Source organism: Triturus cristatus, chromosome 1_1 (genome assembly GCF_964204655.1).
Source record: "Triturus cristatus chromosome 1_1, aTriCri1.1, whole genome shotgun sequence".
Taxonomy (NCBI): domain Eukaryota; kingdom Metazoa; phylum Chordata; class Amphibia; order Caudata; family Salamandridae; genus Triturus; species Triturus cristatus.
In genome coordinates, this window is record NC_140579.1 from 551,948,536 (window position 1) to 551,974,177 (window position 25,642).

The 25,642-nt window shown below is 41.1% G+C and overlaps 1 protein-coding gene across 1 annotated transcript in view; it reads left to right on the forward strand.

The window, feature by feature from the left end:
• The window catches only part of PSRC1 (proline and serine rich coiled-coil 1), a 251,207-nt gene extending 229,996 nt beyond the window's left edge, over positions 1-21,211 (forward strand). The window contains 1 exon segment of the mRNA XM_085643328.1: positions 20,556-21,211. Within this exon segment, the coding sequence (XP_085499454.1) occupies positions 20,556-20,605 (50 nt within the window). The 3' untranslated portion in view covers positions 20,606-21,211.
• Positions 21,212-25,642: the final 4,431 nt, after the last annotated feature.

The window sequence follows — 25,642 nt, forward strand, 5'->3', positions numbered from 1 at the left end:
TCAGAAGCTACCTACAGCAAAAAACAGATTCTACTTTGTCTTGTGTGGTTACTGCTCCAACTGGGTTAGCAGCATATAACATAAAAGGAATCACTTTACATCGTTTGCTAATGTTACCAGTGGAGCATGAGAACAAAATACAATACAACAAGCTAACTGGAGAAGCATCCTTGGAAGTTTCAAGAATATTGAAGAAGATGCAAGTTCTCATTATTGATGAGGTGAGCATGGTATCGAACTTAATGCTTGCCTTTGTGCATTTAAGAATGCAGCAAATTTTGAAGACAGACTATGACATGTTATTTGGTGGAAAACACGTGATAGTTTTTGGAGATCTTTTGCAACTTACTCCAGTTAAAGGACAACCAGTGTTTAATACTGTCACACATGAAGACACGAAGAAGTCATTCGGAAGCATCGGAAATACAAATATTTGGTCCTTCTTTGAGTACAAGGAACTTACTACTAATATGAGGCAAGCAAGCGATGAAGAATATGGAAGTATTCTGAAAGATATCAGAATTGGACTACTCACAGAAGTTGGCAAAAAAGCATTACAGAGTCGGCTGCTACATAATTTATTTCCAAAGGAAGAAATAGTTGCAGAGAAAATATACAAGAATATTGCAGAAAACAAAAGTGTCATCTGCTTAATGCCAACTCTACGTGAATGCTCAATATTTAATGAGGAGCTTTTGAAATTGGAAAAGGAAGAGATCAGGAAATTGGAAGCAGTGGACAAAATTGAGGATGGAAGAATTACTGTCACAGTAACAGGCAAACTGAAAAATAAATTGGATTCACTAGAGAAGAACATCTCCAAAACAGCTGGATTAGAAAAAAATCTATATGTTTGCATGAACTGTAGAGTATTTTTAAGAAGAAATTTGGATGTTGAAAAAGGTTTAGTTAATGGAGCTATGGGAAGAGTTGTGGGTTTTATTAATTATCAGAAAAAAGATGGAATTGAATGTTTAAAAATAAAATTTGATCAGATAGAAGAAGTTAAAGATATTTGTCGTTGTACAGTTCGTTTCATGCTTGTGAAAGACTTATATGTACGTAGGAAGCAGTTTCCGTTTTCTCTAGCATATGCTGTAACTATTCACAAGTCTCAAGGATTGACTGTAGATTGTGCATTTGTGAACATTGGTTCAACTGTGTTCAAAGAAGGTATGGCATATGTTGCTTTGTCACGAGTGAAAACATTATCAGGTTTATTCATGATAGACTTTGATGATTCAAAAGTTAGTGCTGATACAAACTGTGTAAAGGAGTATAATAGATTAAGAAGAAGCTATGCTCCTCATTTAGGTCAGTATCCTGTGTTGGAGAAACGTGTAGTTTCTCGTAAAAGAAAAAATGAGAATATCTGTAATGAAGATGTAGAGAAGAGGAAAAAAAAGAGGAGTGATGTAATTGCAAGCAAAAAGAAAAAGGAAAATGAAGAACAGGTTGTAGGATGTCATTTTGAAAATAGCTCTGGTGTCAACTGCTACGCAAATGTAGTGCTGAATGTTGCATTTTATCTGGAAAGTTTGCAAGAGCAGATAATAGTAAATCAGGGAAAAAGATTCTGTTCTGAGCTGAGTCTCCTTTTTCAAAAGCTGAGTAAAGATAAAACTCAAATAGAAAGTGCTACTGAAATTAGAAAACTTTTAGATATATGTTCAGGACGAACACAGTTTTCTCAAAATGAACAGCAAGATGCACACGAATTTTTGATGTATTTTCTTCAGGTACTGGAAGAAGAAGGGGTTCCCATTGAAAATATGTTTGGTCTCTCTTATAAATGGGAACATAGTTGTGAAAACTGTTATAATATATGTGGCTCTAATGTTGATAATGAAAGGTTTATTTATTTGACATTGCCAGAGAGTAAAACAGTCACTTTTGCAAAATTAGTTAAAGATGCTAATCATAGCATGAAATGCGGTGAGTGTAAATCTGACATGTTTTCAACATTAATTTTAAAGGAATATGGACAGTATGTAATTTTAATGATGCAACGATGTAGAGCTGATGGTTCAAAATTGGATACTTTAATAAAGAAGTTTACAGGACAGCAATTATCAATTTCAGGAAAAACTTTTGTAACTTTTGCAATAATTTTCCATGATGGACCTACTGTTACTTCTGGACATTACACAGTTTATCTTAAATGTGAAAAAGGCTGGACACTGTGTAATGATTCCCAATTGATTTTCAAACAACGTTTGCCTTTTGATTTAGCAAATTCCTATCTAATCTTCCTGAAACCTAAATTTTAGAGAGATTTGGCAAGATCTGGACAAAATAATTTTACCATTTTACTGGATTACCATTGGAATTTTGTAAAAAAAAGATTTTTTAAATTATCATTTGGCCTAATGGAAAGATAACCAATTGTAATGTGGACTTTTTTCATTTTTAATGAAACTTTCAAAAACCAATAATTTAGAGATAATCGGTAACATCTGTACAATTTAAATTTTGGAATGTTATTGGAGTGCCATTGGAAATTTTTTCAAAAATGATTTTAAAAATTACTATTTGGCCATGCGGAAAAGTAACCAATTCTATTGTGGACTTAATAAATTATTCAAAAACTTTTCGTGAACCAAAATGTTACAGAGAATCGGTGAGATCTGGACAAATTAAACTTTAGAATTTTATTGGATTACCGTTGGAAATTTATTCCAAAAAAAATTTTAAAATTACTATTTGGCCTAAAGGAAATGGAATCAGATGTATTGTGAAGTTATTTGAGATATAATATTGTGATTATACTTCTGAAACAAACATATCAGACGGTATTTTAAAGAAATAAGTATTGGTATTAGATGATATTTTTTTAGAATATTATGCATTTCTATAATGTTAAGTTTAAGTAAAAAGAGATTCTGGGCTTTTTTAATACAATCTTTGAGATTGTTATTTTTTTTTGCCCGCTGTAAAATGATGAATGCAATTGCTTTCACAATTTATAGTGAAATGCAATATATTCTGAAAACAGCAAAAATAAGGCAAAAATATTTTTTGAAAAATATATAAATATGTGTACTGTATTATAAAATGTTTTAAAAATATTAATACTTTTTTCTTTTTTTTCAGATTGATATAGAAAAATTTCGAAAACTAGAACCATTTTTCAAGCAATTTTTTTTTAAAACAAATGAATAAATATTTTTTTGAGTGGGTATGGTAAGTCAATAATAATAATTGTAGTCTCTCAAGGACCTTGTAATGTGATAATTGATTTTTAGTGTTTTTAAAAAAAAATAAAAAAAAATTACGCGTACCGTACGGTAAAAAAAAAAATAAAAAAAGTTTTTAAAAAACATATGTAAAAAAAAGATGAAAGATAAGGTTGGCTCTTAAAAGAGCCGTTGTGTTCATGCAGGGACAGAGGAAAGAAAGACTGGGAAAATTAGTCAAAGCGACAAGTGTGCTGATCTATTTTGAGGTTCACTAGGGAAACACTGGTCTCCCTATGACAAATTAGATCATGACAAGAGGCGCATCGAATATCAACCCTTGCAAACCGAGGGTTAATTTCCAGAGGGCCAGCAAAAGGAGATGCTCCCCCCAAAGATGAAGGGCTCACCTGACCTGCAGAAGAAGGAGTCAGCCCTGCAGATGATGGTCCAGGCTGAGCTGCTGTGGATGTGCTTGGTTGACTTTCTGAAGAGTTACCTCCAAAAAGTCGAGCATGTGTCCTTCTGTGTACATCCTTGAGGTGTCTCTTCATGGTATGATTCCCAAAGGAATACTTCTTGTCAGGATTACCTCTTGAAAGTACACGCTTACACAGCTTACAAGTTACTAAAGGTGCATTTACCTTTTGCTGGCCTTCAGGAAAAGTAAAATAATCCCATACATAAGAGGGCTTTTGTTTCCTCGCTCTCTGCCTCAAGGTAGTGCTGCTAGTGCTAGCCTCACTCTCAGAAGAGCTCTGCTGTTCTGCCATCGTATCACAAAGACAACCCAGCTCCTTCTCCTAAGGGATCACAAGCAGAAATGAGAGGAATGGGTGTGGTGTAGGAGAGTTCTAGAACTGAAAGTAGTTTCAACCAATCAAAAGTTGTGTTTCATGATCACATGACCTACCGTACGCTTACGGTACGCTTACGGTACGCTTACGGCAAAAGTGCGCATGCGCGTAAAAAAGACACGCGCTTGCGCGCATGCGCATAACAGTCACTACCCGACACTTCCGCGTAACGTGCGCGTGTAGCGTACGCGCGCACGCGTCCCACGCGGAGTACGCGCGGCTACGCAAATTGCGTAACTATACGCAAGCAGCGTAGAAAAATTACGGGCGTTGCGTACACCGTACACTTACCGTAAGCTTACGGTACGCGTACTAAAAAAAATAATAAAAAAAATATAAAAAATGTACTGCAAATAAATTTTACGTTTATTTTAAAAAATATATTAAAAAAAAACATATTAAAGAATTTTAAAAATTTAACCATAGTCTTTATAAAAGGTAAGAAAATTAAAAAAATATATGTTTAAAAAAAATAGAAGAAAAAAAAAAATTAGCATTTAAAAAACCTTGCAAATTCACTGAAAAAACCATGGGTTTCACACACGTTATAGTTAGGAATTAGCATTTAAAAAACCTTAGAAATTCAGTGAAAAAACCATAGGTTTCACACACGTTATAGTTAGGAATTAGCATTTAAAAAAACCTTAGAAATTCAGTGAAAAAACCATAGGTTTCACACATGTTATAGTTAGCTGGACATTTTACTCGTAAAAAAACAATGAAATTCCCCCGTTATAGTTAGTTCAGCTAACTATAACTCGCGCGCCCGCAATGCACTGCTGATGACGTCACATATTACATCACTCATGACATGGTCAGTGACATCACTCATGACATCACTGATGACATCTCAAATGACATCACTCATGACATCACTGATGACATCATCCAGTGAATGTGTGTTTTTCTGAAAATTAAATATGTTTTATATATGTATATCTCAAGGTCGATGGAAGAATAAATGGGTATATTACTGTCTAAATGGATGATTTCTTTTTGAAAAATTGATTGTGTAACTGACTGATTAAGTGTATCATAGTGAATACATGGCTTAGTGAGTAATGTTTAAATATGTAAATATCTGTATCATTTTTTCACTTTGTGTATAAGTGGCTGCATGGGTTGGTGAGTAGCTACATGGGTGTCTATATAGGTTATTAGTTGGTTTTTTGAGTATTAGTCTGAGTGTCTGCATGGTTCGGTGGGGGGTATAACGTAGTGCATAGGTGCATGAATGAGTGACTCACTGTTTGTATGTGTTGAACAGAGCATGTGTGCAGGACTGCATGGGTGGATGAGTGTGTGTATGGGTGTGTTAGTGAGTGAATGACTGTCTCAATAATGTCTTTATGAGTAACTACATATGTTTTAAACTAGTATATGTGACTATTGGTGTATATAAGTGAGTATATGTGAGAGTGAGAGATTGAAAGAGTTCCTGTATGAATAAGTATGTATTTCTATAAGTGATTGTTTAAAAGACTAAGTATGTGTAAGTTTCCGTAGAAGTAAGTGTGGTGGTGTGTGTATAACTGTATATGCAAGTAAATGTATGTTTGATTCTTTATTAGCATGAGTGACTATGTGTGTGAGTAGCTCTATGGATGAGTGGCATTGTGTAACAGGATGTATAGGTGTATGAGTACATATGATAAGTGAGTACATGTATGAGTGACTGTAGAGGGCTGTTGGTGAATGAGTGGATGTGTATGTGGATCTTAGAATTACTGAAGAGGTTGTTGTAACTGTTATTGGTATGTCCATTGTTTTGAAAATTTTAGTCTCTATTTTTGAATGTGTGTATCAAAGGTTATATTAGGGGAAGAGGAGGTCTGCCACTCTATCACAAGGATGATGTCATCAGTGATGTCATTTGAGATGTCATCAGTGATGTCATGAGTGATGTCACTGACCATGTCATGAGTGATGTAATATGTGACGTCATCAGCAGTGCATTGCGGGCGCGCGAGTTATAGTTAGCTGAACTAACTATAACGGGGGAATTTCATTGGTTTTTTACGAGTAAAATGTCCAGCTAACTATAACATGTGTGAAACCTATGGTTTTTTCACTGAATTTCTAAGGTTTTTTAAATGCTAATTCCTAACTATAATGTGTGTGAAACCTATGGTTTTTTCACTGAATATATATATATATATATATATATATATTCACTGAAAAAACCATAGGTTTCACACATGTTATAGTTAGCTGGACATTTTACTGATAAAAAACCAATGAAATTCCCCCGTTATAGTTACTGTAGGCAACTATAACTCACGCGACTGCAATCCTCTGCTGATGCTAATACTGTATTTAGACACTTATTTGCCCATGTCTTCTTCCATTAAATTTTAGCTATACATATATTACAAATATTTTTTTTTCATAAAGACACATATGTCATCAGCAGAGGATTACGGTCGCGTGAGTTATAGTTGCCTACAGTAACTATAACGGGGGAATTTCATTGGTTTTTTATCAGTAAAATGTCCAGCTAACTATAACATGTGTGAAACCTATGGTTTTTTCAGTGAATTAGCAAGGTTTTTTAAATGCTAATTCCTAACTATAACGTGTGTGAAACCTATGGTTTTTTCAGTGAATTTGTACGGTTTTTTAAATGCTAATTTATTTATGTATTATTTTTTATATATTTATTTTACAATAAACTACGTATTAAAAATTATTATTATTTTTTTTTTTGGTTTTCACCCTGCGAATTATTTTATTTTTTTTGCAAAAAAAAAAATTTTTTTTTTGTGTTTTTCAGGGTGCGCGCACTGTGCGCGCACCCCCGCGATTTTTAAAAAAAAAAAATTTTTTTTTTTGCCTTCGGGGTCCTTCAGGGACCCCCTGACAAAGGCTAGGGGGTCAGGAACTCTCTACCCTGCCCCCTTTTCACGTTCGCCACCTTCCTTTTTCACTCTCGCACTGAAAACAAACAAAATGGCGGCCGACACTTCCTGATTTCGACCGATTCGAACGTTGACTAACATGTAACCACCAATCAGAATTACGCTCGCGCACGTTAGGGTGCTCGCACGGTGCTCGCACGGTGCGCGCACCCTGCGCGCATATATATATATATATATGCTTTTAAATGCTATTTTCTCCGGAAATACTGAACAGATTTACACCAGACCTACAAAAGGCACTTCCTTGACCTAGGGACTACCTCTCTGCCAAATTTTGAGTAATTCTGTTCAGCCGTTCGGGCTGTAGCTCGTTCTAAAGGTCCTATGGAAAAATGCATGGGAAAAACGCGTTTTGGGACCCCCCTTTTATCTCAGCCCCCGCTTGACGGATCCCCCCGAGACTTTCAGGGTAGGAGCGGAGCGTAGCGCCCCACCTATTTTGAAAAATTCGCGAGGATTCGTCGACCGGCGCCAAAGTTATTCAAAATAGAATGTTGAGGTTTTCCTATGGAAACGTGGTCCTAACTATAACTACCTACTGGCGACCGCCAGTAGGTAATATATATGTATATATATATATATAAATATCTATACAAGAGTCTGACAATCAGGAGCGCCTCAACCTCACGAGTCGGGGCCTGTCTCAGGTGTGCCAGACACCTCCCATATTCCATAAGAAAATACACTACCCTTGCAGCAACAAAGGGAAACATAGATTTAATGAACACTGTTGTTCTAAGGATTCAACCTGATGAAAAACGAAGTGTTGTACTCACCTTTGCTGCATGAAAACGAACTGGTAGATACTCACTGCCTCTTTAAAAATTGGAAAGAAATGGACATTGTCCTTTTTCAATGTTGTTAGCTACGTTTTTAAAAATGCAAACGAATCCACCAGGACACAGTGGCAGACTCAGCCGAAACGCGTAATGCCTGCATGCCTATCTTTGCCTCAAATAAAGAAATTGCTGAGCACGTTTGGAGTGGCCTGTTTTCATGCTGCAAGGGCAGTGTGTTTTCTTATGGAATATAAATATCTATATATATATATATATATCTGCTACTAGTGGTCGCCAGTAGGTAGTTATAGTTGGGACCTAGTTTCCGTTTGTATGCTAATAACTTTGGCGGTGTTTGACGAATCGCCTCTTAATTTTCAAAACGAGTATGCACCTGCATTCACCTGCTGTGTGGAAAGTTTTGGGGTGATTGGTCAAGGAGGGGGCCACGGAAAGAAAGGGGGGGCAAAACACGTTTCCCCCATGCAGTTCCCAAAGGGATTTTGAACACGGCTACAGCATGAACCGCTGAAAGGATTTACACCAAATTTGGCAGATAGCTGGCTCTTGTTTAAAAAAAAGCCCTTTTTGTTATTTAGTGTAAATCAGTTCAGTAATTTTCGAGTTAATAAAAACAATTGTATATCTAGGGACACAGATCCTCTGCAGATCCAACAGATCTCATGCTGAGATCGGATTGGTTCCCAACACTTCAATCAGGAAGTGTTGTCAGCCATTTTGAGACTCTGATTCCGCAGTCCAAAAAAAAGTTTAAAAAAGAAGAGGGCAGGTTAGGAATACTCTGACCCCTTAGACCTGCTGGTGGGGTCCAGGGCTAAAAAGCATTTTTTTTAAAAACAATTTTGCCACGAAAATTGATATGGATTTGCAAATTCCGACAAGTTTGAAAAACAAAAAAGCTTGGTCTACCGCGCTTGTTTATAGTTGAGCCTCCCGGTGGGCCAGGTCCCAGGTGCATATATATTTATTTATTTTGAGGAGGGGAACACATGCTGCCCCTCTCCCCATGGACGGAATCTGCCCCGGGGCCCGCTACGTCCCCGGGGCCAGGCCAACCTTATATGAACAGGAGGCCCGCCCCCCCACCCAATGCTGTTTATAACCCATGGGACTGCCACCTCCCCGAGGCAAGGCCAAAGTAATGCATGGAAAGGTGGCAACGTGAACCTCCTCCTGGGCCTATTACGGCCCGAAGACCACCACCTCCCTGCCCAAATTAGAAAAAGGAGGAAGGGGCCGCGAAGCCCTCCTCCTGAAGCCATTAATGGCCATGGCGACCGCCACCCCCAGGGGCCCGCTCTCTTTATCCTGAGGTACACACCGCGACACAGTTGTTTGCTATCTTTTGGCGGGAGCCTTGAAAGTTCCTGCCAAGCAAGAGCTAACAGTAAGTCCGCTCCAAGCGTGCATGAGCAGGAAAACTGTTCCTGCCCGCTGTTTAGTGGACTTTTCATCTGTTTTCCTGATGAAAGAATTGCTCCCGCCTGCAGGGAGCACCATTTTCTGCTGCTCCCTGCGTGCGGTAGCAATGCCTTATGCCGGATAAGTTATGCTTATCTCAAGAAACTATAACTGGTGCTTTAATATAGCTATAACTCACTCCCTCGCCATGCACTGCTACTTACTCCACATATTGCATCAGTAATGACATCTTGTAGGACATCATTCATTATATAACTGCAACATTTGCAATAAAATTAGTGATACGAAAACTGTGCATGAGCATGCTCGAGTTATAGTTACCTTAGGGCACGAGTTATCGGTTCTTGCGATAGTTATATCTATAACTGTTGAATTTCTATGTTTTTTTGTGTGTAAAATCTGAAACAAACTATAAAGACCCTCTAACCTTTGTTTTTCAGTGAATTCATAAGGTTTTTTAAATTGTGTTTCCTAGCGATAACATCCCTGTAACCTTTGTTTTTCAGTTAAAAAAGTATATATATAGAGAGAGAGAGAGAAAGATACACACATATTTCGAAAAGTCTTCTGTGATTCTGTACATTGGCAAGACAATCCAGTGCTTATGACTTCGATGAGGATTTACCTGGAAGAAAACTAGGATTACAGATAAGAAACGTTTCCTTTATTCTTCTGCAGTAGGTGAAATTGGAATAAATGGGTGTTTTGCTGAAGGGTGATAGAGAAGGTGCCCTTTTACTTTATCGAGACACCTGTGGCATACAGTATGGCACATCAAGACCCAGGCACTCCACTGCGTCCTTTTCTGAGTGCATGTTCTGAAAACTGAAAAAATTATTTTGTTTAAAGATGCAGAAAAACATAGTAAAACACATTATTCTTTCACAAAGATGTCTTTTATATATATATATATATTTTTTAAATTCTTTTTATTAAACCAATTCGACTGTCATACAGCAGATATTCAGTGGCAGGCGACTTCAGTTACAATCGGTCACAGATTACATAATTCAATACATGTTTCAAACAGTGTTTCCTAGCGGTTAGGGGGTTACATGAGCCTCATCAGCAGTTCGTCTGCTCGGTGGAGGACACACATCACCTCTATAGTGGTTCCAAGCTCCCCATACATTATTCCACTTTCCGGGGCAACTCCTGGCTACAAACACCGACTTTTCCCTCCACATGCACCAATCTAGGTCCTCTTTCAACTTCCCCAGACCGGGTGGCTGCACCGCACCCCACAATTGCACAATGTTTCTCTTAGCTATCATGAACGCCAGCGTAGCCCACTGTTTAGTGCACGCGTTGAGGTCAGTAGGCTCCCAGACGTTCAGAAGGCACCTACGCGCCTCTGGGTGGATGTCGACCCCCAGCACGGCCCGCATAATGCGGTGTATGCCTCGCCAATACGTTTCTATCCGCTGACAACCCCAAAGGATATGAAAGAAAGTCCCTGTGTCTTCACACCCCCGCCTACACTCTTCGCTTTCCGCCCGTCCCATACGAACCAGCCCGGGACCCGTTACATATGTCATATGCAAAATATTGAGCTGTACCAGCCTAAGTCTGGCCTGAGTTGCCACCACCCTAGGGGAGGAGACTGCCTCCTGCCAGTCTTCATCATCAAGTTCGAGGCCTTCACTATTCCACTTGCCCTTAAGGCGCACCAGCGGATCTTCCATATTGTTAATTAATTTCCTGTAAATAAGGGAAATAGTTTTCTCAGGGATATGTCCATCTAACACTCTGGCCTCCAGTGGTGAGGCTCCTGGCAGCGACTCACCCCCAGGGACCTGCGCTAATAACGCATGCCGGATCTGTCTTTTATATTTTTAATATATATACTCTACTTTTTTTATTCCAATTTTCGCAGAGATCGGTTTGAGACCTAAAGCCTTTAGTTCAGCAATTAACTCCCAAACACCTGTCAGTACTTCCACAACTGAAAAGCAAGTAAGAAATACAGGAATTCCTTTGCCAACAAGCAAATTACCTGTCTCATCAATTCCCAAGTCAATTGGACTCAAAGCTCGATCTATTACCCCTGGACTGGTAGGACCACAGCCTAACTTGGACAAGCCAGCTGGAGCACGCTTTGGATTGCCCAGGCCAACATCAGCTCCTGCTACAAAAGGACCACATGGTGAGAGCCATGACTGTTGTTATTTCCTAAATGTAGATGAATTTTTATTTTTTTCTTACCAAGTTGCCTCAATGGTGTGGTGAATTAAAAAGAAAATGAAGAAATATCCAGTGTTAGGCACCAGAGAAAATGTCCTATGACGTTCATTAAACCACGTTACCTTTCTTCGTATAATCCTCATCAAGGATTTATCCCCGAGCATTGGTCCGTGTGCTAAGGCTGTAGTTGTGCACATTATTTCTCCAAAACGTGACTTCAGATCTTAATTGATTGTAGGTCAAATGTCTGATAAATGTCAGTGTAAATCTGATACTTGTTTCATTGCTCTAGTATTTAGCGTTTTACTCTAAAACAGTAACATCTACTTCAGAGAAATAAGACTCAAACAAGCAAAACAGATCTGATTATGGTGAATATCTAGGACAGATTAACAAAACTATAAAATGACTCCGACTTCAGGATATAACACTTCTCACAGCTCAGCCTTTGATCGAGGATTTTTCTTCGTGGCTTTCATGTTCTCTCGCCTGTTGGAAATTTACAAGTTAAAAAAACTTTGTCCTGCTGGGGAATTCTATTAGTAAGAGCATATATAAACAGAACGTGATTCTCGCACTTGCTGTCCATGGTGCAAACTGTGATGTTTCTTACAGCTTCGAATGCATAATAAATTAAAAGAAACTAGAGTACTACAAATTTCCTATCTTTTCATGACCGTGAGTGGTTGATTCGTGAACAAATGAGATACAAACATTTGATTTTTCTCTCCTGAAGAGAAAATAATTATACTGTGTTGTATTTTCTTTGATGAATTCTCCATGAATTGCTCATGAAGAAGTATCTCTGGCTGTTTGCTGTTTGTATCCATTACCTTTCTTGCAATTCACTGATCTAGCACTGTGTGCCATCGATCACAGATCTGCCAGGGCACTTGCTCAAGCTGTTTGTAAAACAGCCAACTTGTCATTATCACTTTGCAGGACATTTTGCATGTGTGTAGACCCTTTCCATGCATGGACACTCTTTGCCTGTACAGACACATCAGAAGACATCTGTTGGGGAACACGGGGGAATTGAGTCACATAGCTCATTCTTGGGGTTTAATTCCACAGCCTACTGCTCTAAATCGAAAAAAACATATAACTCAGCTGGAAGCTTTTCGAGGCTGTCATACTTCATGTGAGTTCCTAACCATATACTACCTCCTGGAGTAAGCCTTGACTATTCACTATTTGCACCTTTGGTGGAAGTTGATAAAATGTACAAGCAAGTCTGTCACACAAATAGAATGAACTGGCCTTAAGACCTGAAACACCAATGGTAAACTACTGTATTCACTATGGACACTGCCCAGCAACCAGACTAAAGAAAAGGTCTCATAATCTACTTCTGCCTTTTCTCATTGTATTACCATGGCCTAAAAATCGACACAATGCAGGTGGTGAGAGCTAACAAAACACTTTGACAGGACTCTTGGCAAGGTGGGCAATTCTAGTGGGTGAGCAGACACCACATTAGACTTAACATCTAATCTTGGCTTTACAATGTTACCCAAGTATTCTAGAAATTAACACTGAATTCTACATCTGGGCAGGCCCACTATACAGACATTTATTTGGGAAGGGTAGTGACTTGGTCTTTCCGTCAGAATCACTGCAACCCCAGAGTAGGGCTAGTGGAACAGCTGAAAACTGTGCAACCAGGCGACAGTAGGGCCTAGTCACAAAGCATTTTGAGTACATCAAGTTTTACCTCTCCACTGCTCTTTTACATACTCTTATATAAATTTGTGAACTTGCCCCAAAACATCTAAAATGAGAATATTCTGGCAATTTTACCCAATTGTGTTATTTTACTACTAGGGTGTTGGAAGTTTCAGGGCCAATTCACAAAGGTGTGTAAGAGTACATAAAAGACTACGGTATGACTACTTCCTGAAATCTAAATGCCTCTGTGAATTCGTTCCGCTGTTTTTAATCCCAGCCTCCCTATTTATCTGCGTGTGAGTCAAAAAAAGACATGACATTTTCATTAAAGGATTTTTGTAAAATTTTCCAAAGTATACGTATTTAAAAGAGAAGAGATGGTGAAGAGGGTTCGGCAGAATTGACAGAAAAGCCATCAAAAAGCATTACTAAAAGTAACTAACTTGTTTATGTAATGGTTACATTTTTCTACAGATATGTTATCTAGAAAGAATGTGCAGCAATGCTTGCAACAGCAGAAGTGTCAGAGGACCGTTTCATCAGTTTTATTTAGGAATAGTGTGGAGCAAGATATTACCAGACATTGATCCTAGACAGCCCAGAAGTAACAAATGTCCTTATGTTGTGAACCTTAAATTAATTGGTGGAATCTTTGTGAGCTAATTTGTAGCCCAACTTAATGCATAGCACGATCATCTGTAGCTCAGCCCTTCATCACCATTCTACTTTTTTTTCATTATAGAGCAGCCAATCAGTCAGCCTTACTATTTTCTCTATGCCTTTGAGTGCTTCACATAAAAACGCCTAGCCCTTTTAGGTCTAACCTACTAGACCGTGCATACACTATCTGCTTCAAGATATATTGCAGGCTTACAGTGGTCTTAAAGCCCGCCCATTACTTACCATTCGTTGACTTTGTAGTCACTCATTTGCTAGTTTCTCATATGCTAGCTTATGTGGGCTTCACTTCCTCTTCATGTGTTTGTCCCTCTTCTGAGGCATGGACATATTTTTGTGTTCTAACACTGCTAATTTTTCATGTGCTATTTTTTTTCTTTATGTTGAGTTTTCCAGCAGTCTCTCTCATGTACTTCTCTGTCACGCTTGTATTGATCTTTCTCTGCCAGTACTCTTCTCTCCATCGTCTCCTTCATGTGCTCACCCTCTTGTGCTTCTCCCTCCACCATACATTGAATTCTCTACATTGCTCTCATCCATTTGCTTCCCCTCTCCCTGCTCCACATTGCTTTCCTTTGTTATGCTTTCTCTCCCTATGCTGCTTTCTCTCCCTTTGCTTCTTCCACCTGCACCCGCGTGTTGCTTCCCCCAATTTGAGGCCTCCGTTTTGCTTCCTCCCACCTATACCTTCTTTGTTGCTTCCCCCAGCTACACTCCTGTGTTGCTTCCGCCTGCTTCCCATATTGCTTCCCCTCCTGCTTTTCTTTCCTCCCCACACTACTTTTTTAGGTCGAGGACCATCCGGTCTGCCGAAGGCAGAACCGGAAGTCGGAGATTTAATGTTTCTGAGAGTGGCTCCTTAGCCCGCCTCTCTTTTTGCCTCTCCTCCATTGGCTGGCTTCCTAAACGGAGGCCACCATTGGAGGAGAGAGCCGTCCCTCCAAATAGGCTCCGTCTTTTTCAGATTCGGGGGCGTGTTCCTTGCTGTTCTTTCCACTTTTTAGCCACGCCCTTTTAGAACAGCAGGAACACGCCCCCGAATCCGAAAATAACGCTGCCTTTCTCCGAGGCATTTCTGCAGCGGAGGGGACCGCTCTGCTGGACCTGGTATGTCGTCAGCAGTGGGGATGCCTCCTGCCCTTGAACCCCTGCTGAATGTAGAGGCGAGGCCCTCCCTCCCCTGGGCCTTCTTCATTCGATCTGTCCCCGCAGTGGAAGCTCCCGCCCCGGCTCCGCCTCTCATCCTCTCCTCGAGCTGTGCTCGGCTGCACGTACTCTGGGCCACGGTTTCATCATCGCTACCAGGCCTGCTCTTAAAGGGGCCGCCTCTGCATCAGAGCCGGCCTAGGTCCCCGTGCCTGCAGGAGAGCTTACCTTGCCGTCGTGCTGAACGGGAGATGCAAAACTAGCACCGATCCCTTCTGTTTCCGTAGCTGCCAAGCGGACCCATGTAGTCGCATTCAGCCAGCGTCCCGTTACATTCTGGGACTTTCATTTTACTTTCAACATTGCAGTTATGATCGTAAACATCCCAGCATGCACATTTTTCTTGACTGGAAATTCGGAAATGTAACTATAAACGCGCACAGTGCCTTTCTACACCCGTTAACCCCTCGCCTTCTGGATTCGTCTAGAGAAACTACTCCGCTTTCTTCACCTACCACCCCTTATAAATACCCAACTATCGATAGCCACGTATGTTACAACGGGAGCCTGTGATAACCTGTCCCACACCGGGCACGTTCATCCAGGCATGCCTCTTTCGTATCTGCCCTGGGCGTTCTACTCTCTGCTTCTGGATGGTGAAAGCAGAATTGCAGATTATGGACTACAGGTGTGTAGGTGGGGGAGGACGTCACACGTTCACGGAGCTGATCAGTGGATGCACCCGCTGCCAGGGCTTTAAGTGGGCCGGGTTTTGAACCCGGTAACTTAAATGGGCATTGAGGGGTCCTATGTTCATATCAAACTTACTGGCAATAACTGACATTTCCGCAATTGATGTTAAAAACATTGAGTAATCCATGTCATTGAACTAGTGTCTGGGTAAAGTTCACATCTTTAACACTATTAGGCAAGATTAAGCTACTTCCAGGGTGTTGTAGTTTATTGCTCTTAGAGTGTGTTATTTGAAATAGATCGCCTCTAGCTGTATATAAAGGCCGCGGTTGCTCTGGAGTGAAGCAGAAGGCAGGGTTTCCCACGCTGCCGGTCAGTGGCTCAAATGTGTTTAGAATACATGGCCATCCAATCCCTGGCCTCTCAGCAGAGTGCAGAGCAGTGGCCACATTCCTGTGTGATTCTGTCCCAACGTGTGCAGTAGGTACACAGATGTCGAAATATTGACTTGGAGAATGTGAATGAAAATACAGGGCTTGCAGGTGAGTACGCGCGTCGGATGCGTTTGGCGGAGTAGATGCGACGAGGCGGATTCAGGAGAGAGTGAAGAGTGCTGATAAAAGGTTTGTGTATAGATGGACGGAATGTGGATAGGAAACAGGAGTACATCAGTGAACATCTCCGGAAAGATTGAGACATCAAGGCCACTATCCCTTCTATAGGCCACCGTAATGTTTAATCCAGTCTCATGTGGAAAAACTGAAGCATTTTCAATATTGCCAACAATTATGTTCACTCGTTTATCTTAAATAGCTGACAACCACTGACCAAGTCAAATAGGCCTGTCTGGTTTTAGGTGTATGTTAGTTGTTATATTTCTCTGGATGCAATAACCAAGCTCAGAGGCAACCACATACCGGTTGAGTGGTACAGTATGCCTTTCTCCGAGGCATTTCTGCTTCGCCTCGGAGAAAGGCGGTGGTTTTCATGGCGACTCCCTTTCCCTGCTGCCTCCTTTGTTGTTGAGAGCTGAGAGCCCCCTGCAGGCTCTGGGAGCCGAACTTGCGCAGCGCCTCTCACCTGTGTCGGGCTGCTGCTCTCTTCATCCTCCTGGGTGCGGTCAGGGCTAAGCCGTTCCTGCCCATACGCTCTCCTGCTTGTACGGCGACCCAGAGTTGTCAAGATCACCCCGCCAACTACTCACTTTCTCAGAGGTGCCCTGTGTCCAGCTCCGTGGGTTAAAAGGTCATTAGCTCTTCAGGGTGTGTTATTTGTACGGTCAGAGCAGGAGAGGGGGCGGCTGAAACTGGTAGTATCCACGCTCTGAGCTCCTCTCCCTCCACTCTGTTCCCCTTCCCTCACACGTTAACCTCCCCCCCCCTTTACTTCCCTCCCATCGCAGCCACACGCCCTCTCTGTTCATCTCTCGAGCTCCCTCCTTGGCGCCACATTTCTTCTTTTCTCATCTCCTTTGCTCTCCTTATCTGTTCCTCTCTGCCCCTCCAGTCCTGCTGTGTCACTTCCTCCCTCTGTGTCACTCCCTCCCTCCTTCCTTGAGACCCCTCACTTCCTCCTGCTGCCCTTCACCTCACACGTTTCTCTTCCACCACCCAGCTATCTCCTCTCTCTTCCTTTGGGTCACTCTTTCCCTCAAACTCCCTCCTATCTTTCACGTGCGCTTCCTTTTCTTTCGTGCCTGCCCCCCCTCCGGCCCCCAGCAGTTACACTTCCCACACCAATCTCTCTCTCTTCATCTTACTTTCTCTTATCTTCTCTCTTCTCATACCCTTTCCTCGCACCCCGCCCCCGTCTCCCTTTCTGCGTCTCGTTCTCTCCCTGCTCTTATCTCGTTTTACCACCCTCTGCCCCCTCCACTACCGCTCCTCTTTCTCTCTCGGGACCCACTCTTTTAACTTCCAGCGGTGTCGGCTCTCCCCCTTCCCCACCCCCACAGAGAAGGTATGTATCACTACCTCACAACATCCCTCTCCCTCTCTATCTCACTACCTCACTCTATCTACCTCACTCTCTATCACACTACCTCACTCTCTATCTACCTCACTCTCTCTCACTACCTCACTCTCTATTTCAATACCTCACTCTCTCTCTGTATCTCACTACCTCACTCTCTCTCTGCTAATGCAATAGGTATCACATATGCAAAAAAAAAGCTAATGCCAATAGAAATGACAATGCCATTTATTTACGGATACAAAAATAATTTTAAAAAAATGAGCAATACCAATAGCTCTACCTATAATATTGCCGAGACCATTGCATTGTAAATGCTTGTTTATTTTTGTTTGCCGATCCTACTATAATTGGTAAAGGAAAATAATAAAGCAAATAGGTCCCAAAGGCGAGACATATTGACTTTGCCAACATTTGTATTGTTGAGCTGCTGTAAGTGCTCCTCTGACTTGGAAGGATGAATAGGTGGGAAAAAATAAGTAATGTAAAACTAACCTTCGGCAGAAGCAAAAGTCCTGATTTAGTATTTGCCGGATGGTTCACTCCATCACAAATATGAATCAGATCCCGTCCACCTTTTTACATTATTATGTCATATGACACTTTTAATAAGGTGAATGGGCTATCCATCACATTTGTGCATGAGTACCTTTCACCAAATCAAAATCAGGCTGAAAGTCTTAGCATGGCTGCTTTGATTATAAGTAGCTATAAATGGGCAAAAACGAAGACTGGGCTATTGAAAGAGGAGTTCCAAATTAAGGTTATGCATAGGTGTGATAAAAGCCCTATATGGGAAACAAAACTCTGCAAGTAAAGCAAGACTTGGCTAAGCCATTAGGACTGGCCTTGGCAAACTGGTGTGAAGGTTAATTTGTTTTTATTTATTTTATTTTTTCTACCCTCAGTGGCGTTTGCCACTGTGTAGTTACACGTGAGGCAGAGTTTCTATAGGAAGAATGTGTTAGCTTTTTGTTGTTTTACTAATAACTTTAGAAATGTTTGACGAATCTTAACAAAACCTTCCAAAAGAAAAGTTCCTCCATCTCAGCTCGTTTCTTGTATGTTTTGGGTTGATCCGTTAAGGAGGTGTAGAGAAAAAGGGAGGGGTGTGCACAAAACACTTTTCCCCTATACGTTTTCCAAAGAACAAAATAGACAACGATACAGAGAAAACTAGTGAACAAAATGACACCAAATTTGGCAGTAAGCTAGATTTGTACCTAGAAAGTGTGCCTTTATGATTTGGTGAACATTTGTTCAGTAGTTTTTGAGAAATTAGTTTTCAAGATTTACAGATATATTGACAGTTGATCAAAATTCAAAAACTCGAGTAATTTGATTGGTCACAAGTTCTTTGTTTTTCCTGTCAGCCGGCTGGATTGTGAGTCCCCCGGGTGCGAGCAAAATGAGTGGCTGGCCGCAACATGAAATTAAATGTTGCACCCACCATTACAGGACACGAGGACATGGTTGGGGTACCCTGACCTGACCCCCACACAGCTACGTAAAAAGGTGTCCCGGTGCTAGCAAAAAGAATTTCCACTTAGTACAAAGGCAGAAACTGGCTTAGAAGAAGGTTATTGCAGAGTCAAAAAGAAGCGTCTTAAGCTTTTTTCTGAAAACCGTTCAGATGGACAACTTCTCATGGCCAGTGGTAAGGCATTGCACAGTCAAGCTGTCAGGTAGGCAAAGAAACGACCACCTCTTCTGGATTAAGCAATACGAGGGGTTTGAAACAGCGTAAGATTGTTAGAATGAAGGTATCGCACCTGAGAGGATAGTTTGAATCAGCGCCTAAGGTAGAGAGTTCCCTTCCAGTTAAAAATCCTGAAAGCAAAAAATGGCCTTTTTGCGATCCTGCAGAACTCTCCTGGGAGCGAGCTCGGAGTCTGGTATGATCCAGTGGGACCAAACCTTCTTTTTTTTTCTTTTTCTTAATTGAGGGGTGGGGACCTGTGACCAGATGGCAGCTTGTGGGGGAATAAGTGAACTTGGGTGCAAAACCTGGCCTGGCCATTAGACCCAGTGGCCAACAAGGGATATTGGGTGCCTTTGGCCTTGCACACCAATAGATTGGTTACAGGGCCTAACTGCATGCCAGGCGCTGTGGCCAACCCACCCATCTTACCCCGCAATGGGTTGGGCGCTGGGCCTGGCTGCAGCCAACCACTCATTCATCGTGCGTTCCAAGGGGTTGGCAGCAAACATTTTAATGAAATATTACTTTATATTTTTTACAAAATTACTTCACTGAAAAAGCAACTGTTAAAATGGAGTTAGACGTGAGAATGGTAGTAAGATTTTAACTTGTGTTTAAAAAAAAAACACCTTGGAAATTCACTGAAAAAGGACTACTGTTTAAAAAACTAAAAAGCCACTGAAATATATCTTTAGGATTAGTTGATTCACTAGTAGGGTGTAGTTCACCCATTCATTTGCTTTTACTGCTTGTTGATACACTTGTGGGGTGTAGCTCACCCATTCCTTGCTTTTACTACTTGTTGATTAGCTAGTGGGGTGTAGTTCACCCATTAATTTCTTTTACTACTTGTTGATACACTAGTGGGGTGTAGCTCACCCATTCCTTGCTTTTACTACTTGTTTATATACTAGTGGGGTGTAGTGCACCCGTTCTTTGCTTTTACTGCTTGTTGATATGATGGAGCGGGAAAAATAAAATTTTTCTAGTATACCCAATCCATTTATATAAGTTTACATTAAAACGACTAAATAATTAATTTTAATAATTAAACAGTGTGCTGTGATGAACTAACCAACCTTATTAATCAAGAGAATACACGTGGGAATGCATTAGCATGGCTAAAAATAATAAGTGAACTAAGTTTGTACGCATATTCAATTTATATGTTTAGCTTAAGCAGTGTTTATGTGATTTGCGCTCAAATAAACCAGCATTTACGGCTTTAAATGTCGCATATGGCTAGATAAATGCATACACATAAGGGTATTAGTAAGGGAATAACACTGTTTAAATCATTTCTTTGTATTAATTACGATTCTTGTGTCTTTTTACTTAAGTTGACTATTTCGGCCTACTAAAAGATGGCTGCCGACTGAATCCACACTAAAGTACATGACTTCATGCACTGAACAGCAGAGGAAGGCGCCTGCACTGACTACGTAGTGTCCTCTTCTTGAACCTCTGAACCAGGTCTATGAAGATCACACTGGGCGAGATGCCAATGTCCCTGAACATGGAAGAAATGTTGCCATCTGGGAATCAAAAGCCACCTATTCACAATAGACTAATACTTTTTTGACCTGGAAACGACTTTCCCATGCGCCTAGTTTATACATCATCCGTATGTGAAATTTTAAAAATGTTGCTTAAAACATTGGGACGGGGCTGAATTCAACCAATAAGCGGCTTGGAAATAAAGAAAATGCAACATGTATATGTAAATGTTGGTATAAATATTAGTAGTCTAGAGAGGGAAATTAGGTTACCACCCAACGAGCTTGAGACGCACCCTGATCGATGATGCTCTATGCGGCACTCCACGCTGACAGCAGAGGACGGGACGGTAGAATCTCTGATGAATTTCTGAGGACCAGTTTCTGACTTAGAGAACAACAATTAGCCAGAATAGGTAATTATGACAAAAGAAAATATTGCATTTGTTAGGATTTTAACCTGCATTTTAATTAGATAAAGAAAATTCATTTGTTTTAAAGAACTGTGTCGGGTGGTTATTTCTTGTAATGTATATTGATTAATATAAGAATTGAAGGGTTATCTATCAAATTCAACTCAACTAAATGATCCGATCGACCTCCGGATGGAGGAATGGTTAGGGTAACTTAATAGATGTGGTTTCCTCCATCCAATTGGAAAAGAAATTGTAGTTCGGGATATTTGAAGATCCCTCTGTAGGCACGGATAGGATTGATGTGGAATGAGTGTTGGTGTTATGGGCCCCACCAGCGTGTGATGTGTGTATGTGCGCGTGACTGAGGAATCATTCCGTCCGTGGAAGCAGGAGGAGATTTTGTGTTCAGAACTGCACCAGTATTCTTGGTAGCTAGAGATGGTTTTTATTGTTTTGGTTTGATGATTTGGCATGTATATATAGCTTTTTGATAATTGATTGGTATTAATGCATGTATTAACACTATATGTTGAAGTCGTATTGAGTTCCATGTAGGCTGTACGGCTTCTGGGATGTAAGAAGTCGGTGACAGTTCCGTAGTAGGACAGAGGAAAGCGCTGTTCTTGGGAAAGTCGGGATTGTGGTTGCCCGTAGGTACACGGGAAAACGCGTAAAAATTGAAGTTGCATGTCGCATTGTCTGGGTTCGATTCGGTGACATCGCTGTGTGTTGCCATTAGAGACAATTTCTGTGTGAGAGAAGTGCATATGATAGCAAAGAGTTATCTGTGAAATTTTGGTCTAAAGTACCAGGAAACCAATTGGTATGCCGATAACGCTTTTTACTGAAAAGGTAGCAGGTGTTCTCTGAGCTTGTTAGAAGGACAAAGTAGAGGTAAGCGCTGCTTTGTTTACATATGTTATAATTCTGTAGTAGGACAGACTGTTCGCTGTTCTCGAGAAAACAGGATTCTGTGTGAATGAACGATATTTCCTTGTATGAAAGTGCGTGAATGTAATAGCATTTGAATTGATTGCAGAACTCTGGTTTATTTCTCAGGAGCATTGCGTTTCCACATATGTGTTTTAATACCAGAGACAACAGTTAATTGATGTTTGAAAGAAGGGTAAAGTAGAGGGATGTGCTATTTCGCCAACGGATGTAAAGATTCTGTAGTAGGGCAGAGGTAAGCGCTGCTCTCGGGAAGACAGAATTCTCGTGGGAAAGATCTTTTACTATTCTGTGGTTAGCGGAGCAGACAATGGAGATGTTTGTATGTTGTAACTAACAAGTATTGTAAAATCGAAACAAAGTCTACCGAGTAGTTTTGTAAAGGAGGGGTAGACTGAGCACAGGAGTCAGGAGCAGAAACTGCTGCAGTGACTGTAGACGTCAGAAGGACCGCGCTGGGATTGGACAGCTAGTCAGTGACGTAGACGCTCCAGGATTGGTGCGTTAGTGTGAGTCGCGCAGGGATTGGAAGTTGTGACAGCGACGTAGACGCCCCAGGATTGGTGCGTTAGTGTGAGTCGCGTAAGGATTGGAGATTGTGACAGTGACGTAGACGCGCCAGGATTGGTGCATGAGTAAGAGTCGCGCTACTATTGGATTAGAGATCGTACAGTGGTAGAAAGGACTAAAGGGTTCATAAAAGACAGAAAGATGTATTATCATTCACCTTATAAAAAGAAAAAATCTGTGTTCAGTAAAATAAGAAATTTGTTCGTGAAAGACAAGGAGATTGTGACTAGGGAGGGACAGTTACTCCCTCCAGCAAAGACCCCCGCATCCTTCATGGTTGCGAAATATGGGTACCATACTTGTATCTGGTTAGACAATTGGGCAAAGTATACCAAGGAAGACGGAGTCCTAGCATTTCCAGAGGATGGGTCTTTTAATTTGGCAATATTAAGGAACTTACGGGAGAGGATGATGAGCTTAGATCCGCGACCTAAGCCTACACAGTTCGAGGCATTGACAGAGTGGGAAGATGAGATGCATGAGCAAGAAAAACAGAGAAATGGAACTAGATATCGGTACATGTTTGGACGGCCAAATGATCGTGAAACTCATAGTGATCGAATGAGAAGGTGGCGGGATGCTAGTATGACTGAAGGATTATTTCCTGTTAGAACAGAAGGAGAAAGTGGAGGAAGGAAATGCCTAGAAAAAAGAAATCATGTAGAAACCCGGAGGTATGGGGCTAACGAGACTGACGATGATGTCCTAGATGATATGTTTTACAAAAGCCCACCTCCGTACCGGCAGGAACCAGAAATGCCAACCTCAGGCACACCAGTGAGGGAGACTCTGAGAATCATTAAAACAGAAGTTGTGACCCCAGAAGTAAAAAGAAGAAATTCACTTAAAGAAAAGGGAAATAAGGATGAGAGTGAAAACTCTAGAGAACTATCAAAAACCACATTAGAACTGACAGAGAAAATAAGAGAATTGACGAAAAATCTAGAAGCAGTTACAGTCCCTGTAACCATAGGTCCCGTTATGCCTATTTTTGAGAAGCAGAAAGACAGTGAGCATGGACTAACAGTTCCGTATGTGAACCAAAGACAGGCAGAGCAGCCCCTGATGAAAACGAAAGAAAGTTCCTGGGGACATGCTATGGGTAAAAGTGAACTACATGGGTCAAAGAACCCATTTTATTGTCCTGATACTGTCGAGAGAAGCAGAATGGTAGAAGGATCGATATTAGAACCACAGAGATTGACAGAACCAGGAAATGCAGAGAAGTCAGTGAGCATAACTACTGAAGAATTGAATGACTGGCTAAAAGGTTTGCAAGACAAAGAAAAAGAATCTCATACCATTGATGTAGCAACATTAAGGATGATGTTAGAAGAACTGATTGTAGGGACCATCCCCATAGAAAAGCTGAAAAATTACCAAGATGAGGAACTACTGTTCCTCTGTAAAAGTGTCGCTTGGAGAGCAAAGAATTTACATGATAGACTAGCAGAAATAGCGAGTGAAATGGGAATTGACATGGACAAGGTAAAGGCTTTACAAAAGCCCTACCGAGTGGATTTTACAGAAAAGGACATAGAGAATCTGAATGCGGCAGGGCGGATAGGGCAGATTAGGGACATAATCACAGTATTGAGGAAATGGGGAGATGTGGACAAATGGAAGAGCAGGTGGTATAGGAAGCGGGATTTCCAGCAATTCCTGTGAGAGAAAAGGAGAAGGTGGTGATGGAGTTCCCTGTGAGAGAGATCCCAGGAGGGGGATATGTGCATGTCCCATGGACCAGACAGGACATTTTGTCATTTACAAATGACTTCCCTAGATTACGGGAAAAGCCGGTCGAGTGGTATTGACAGGTAGACAGATTTGTGAAATTATCAAAAGTGCTGTGGATTGATTTGAATAGTCTGTTTGATATAATAGTGCCAGCAGACTTGTGTGCAGAATGTAAGATAGTCATAGACTGGCCCACTAAAGAATACCCGAGAGATCCCAAAACAGGAGCCCCAGATCCGGAGGTCATGAAGAAATACGAACAGGTTATGGCCTTCCTGAAGAACAAAGTGCCTCCAAAAGAAACAGATTGGGTTAAAATAGATCGAACACATCAGGAAGCGAAAGAGTCAGTCCACACATACTATGAGAGGCTAATTCTGGCTTTCAAACAGTTTAGTGGGGATGACAGTCTGGGAGAAAAGGACCTGAATCATTTTGTGTACAGATTTGTGTATGGTCTGCGTCCCGAGATTGGGGACATGATCAAGCAGCACACCGTGGACTGGCAGAGCAAGAAAATAGATGAGATTTTGAGGCATGCTAAATATTTTAGTGATAAAATTGGGGCAAAGCAGCGAAAACTAAAAGAGAAGGCAATGTGGGCTCAAGTGAAGGTTGCAGAGAGACAGGAAGCTCAGCTGATAGAACAAGCAAATAATCCAGGTATAAAATCAAAGTTTGGTCCAGGAAAGGGAAAGGGTAATATAGAAGAAGCCAAGAAAAAGTTTCCCTGTCACAATTGCGGCAGATTAGGGCACTGGAAATCCGAGTGTAAAAATCCGCCTCTTGCTAATGATGAAAATCCGTCATTAAATCCACAGGTGCAGTGTGAGGGAAGTGGTCCATTGCTGCAGCAGCAGAAGGCTGTTAATCTACAGAATCAGGTGCCAAAACCACCCTTACCACAGAGCCGAAGTACACAGAGATATAGTAAAGAAACAGGATTCTACAATGAAGAGCAGGTAAATAAACCGCAACGTGCGAGCGCTGTGTCACAATATTGGACGCAAAATGACGAAAGTGGGCCAGAAGAAATTTATTGACGGTGCCGAAAAGAGGAAGCAGAGTGCGTACTTGGCGCATCTCTAGAAATAGATCAGACAGGACCATTTGTGGATGGGAAAGTTAATGATGAAAACATTACTTTTCTAGTAGACACTGGAGCTACACGATCTACTGTCAGATCAGCCGATGTTAGAAATCTTCCTCTTTCGGATGAAACAATCCAAGTAGTTGGCGTGTCTAACACCCAGATTA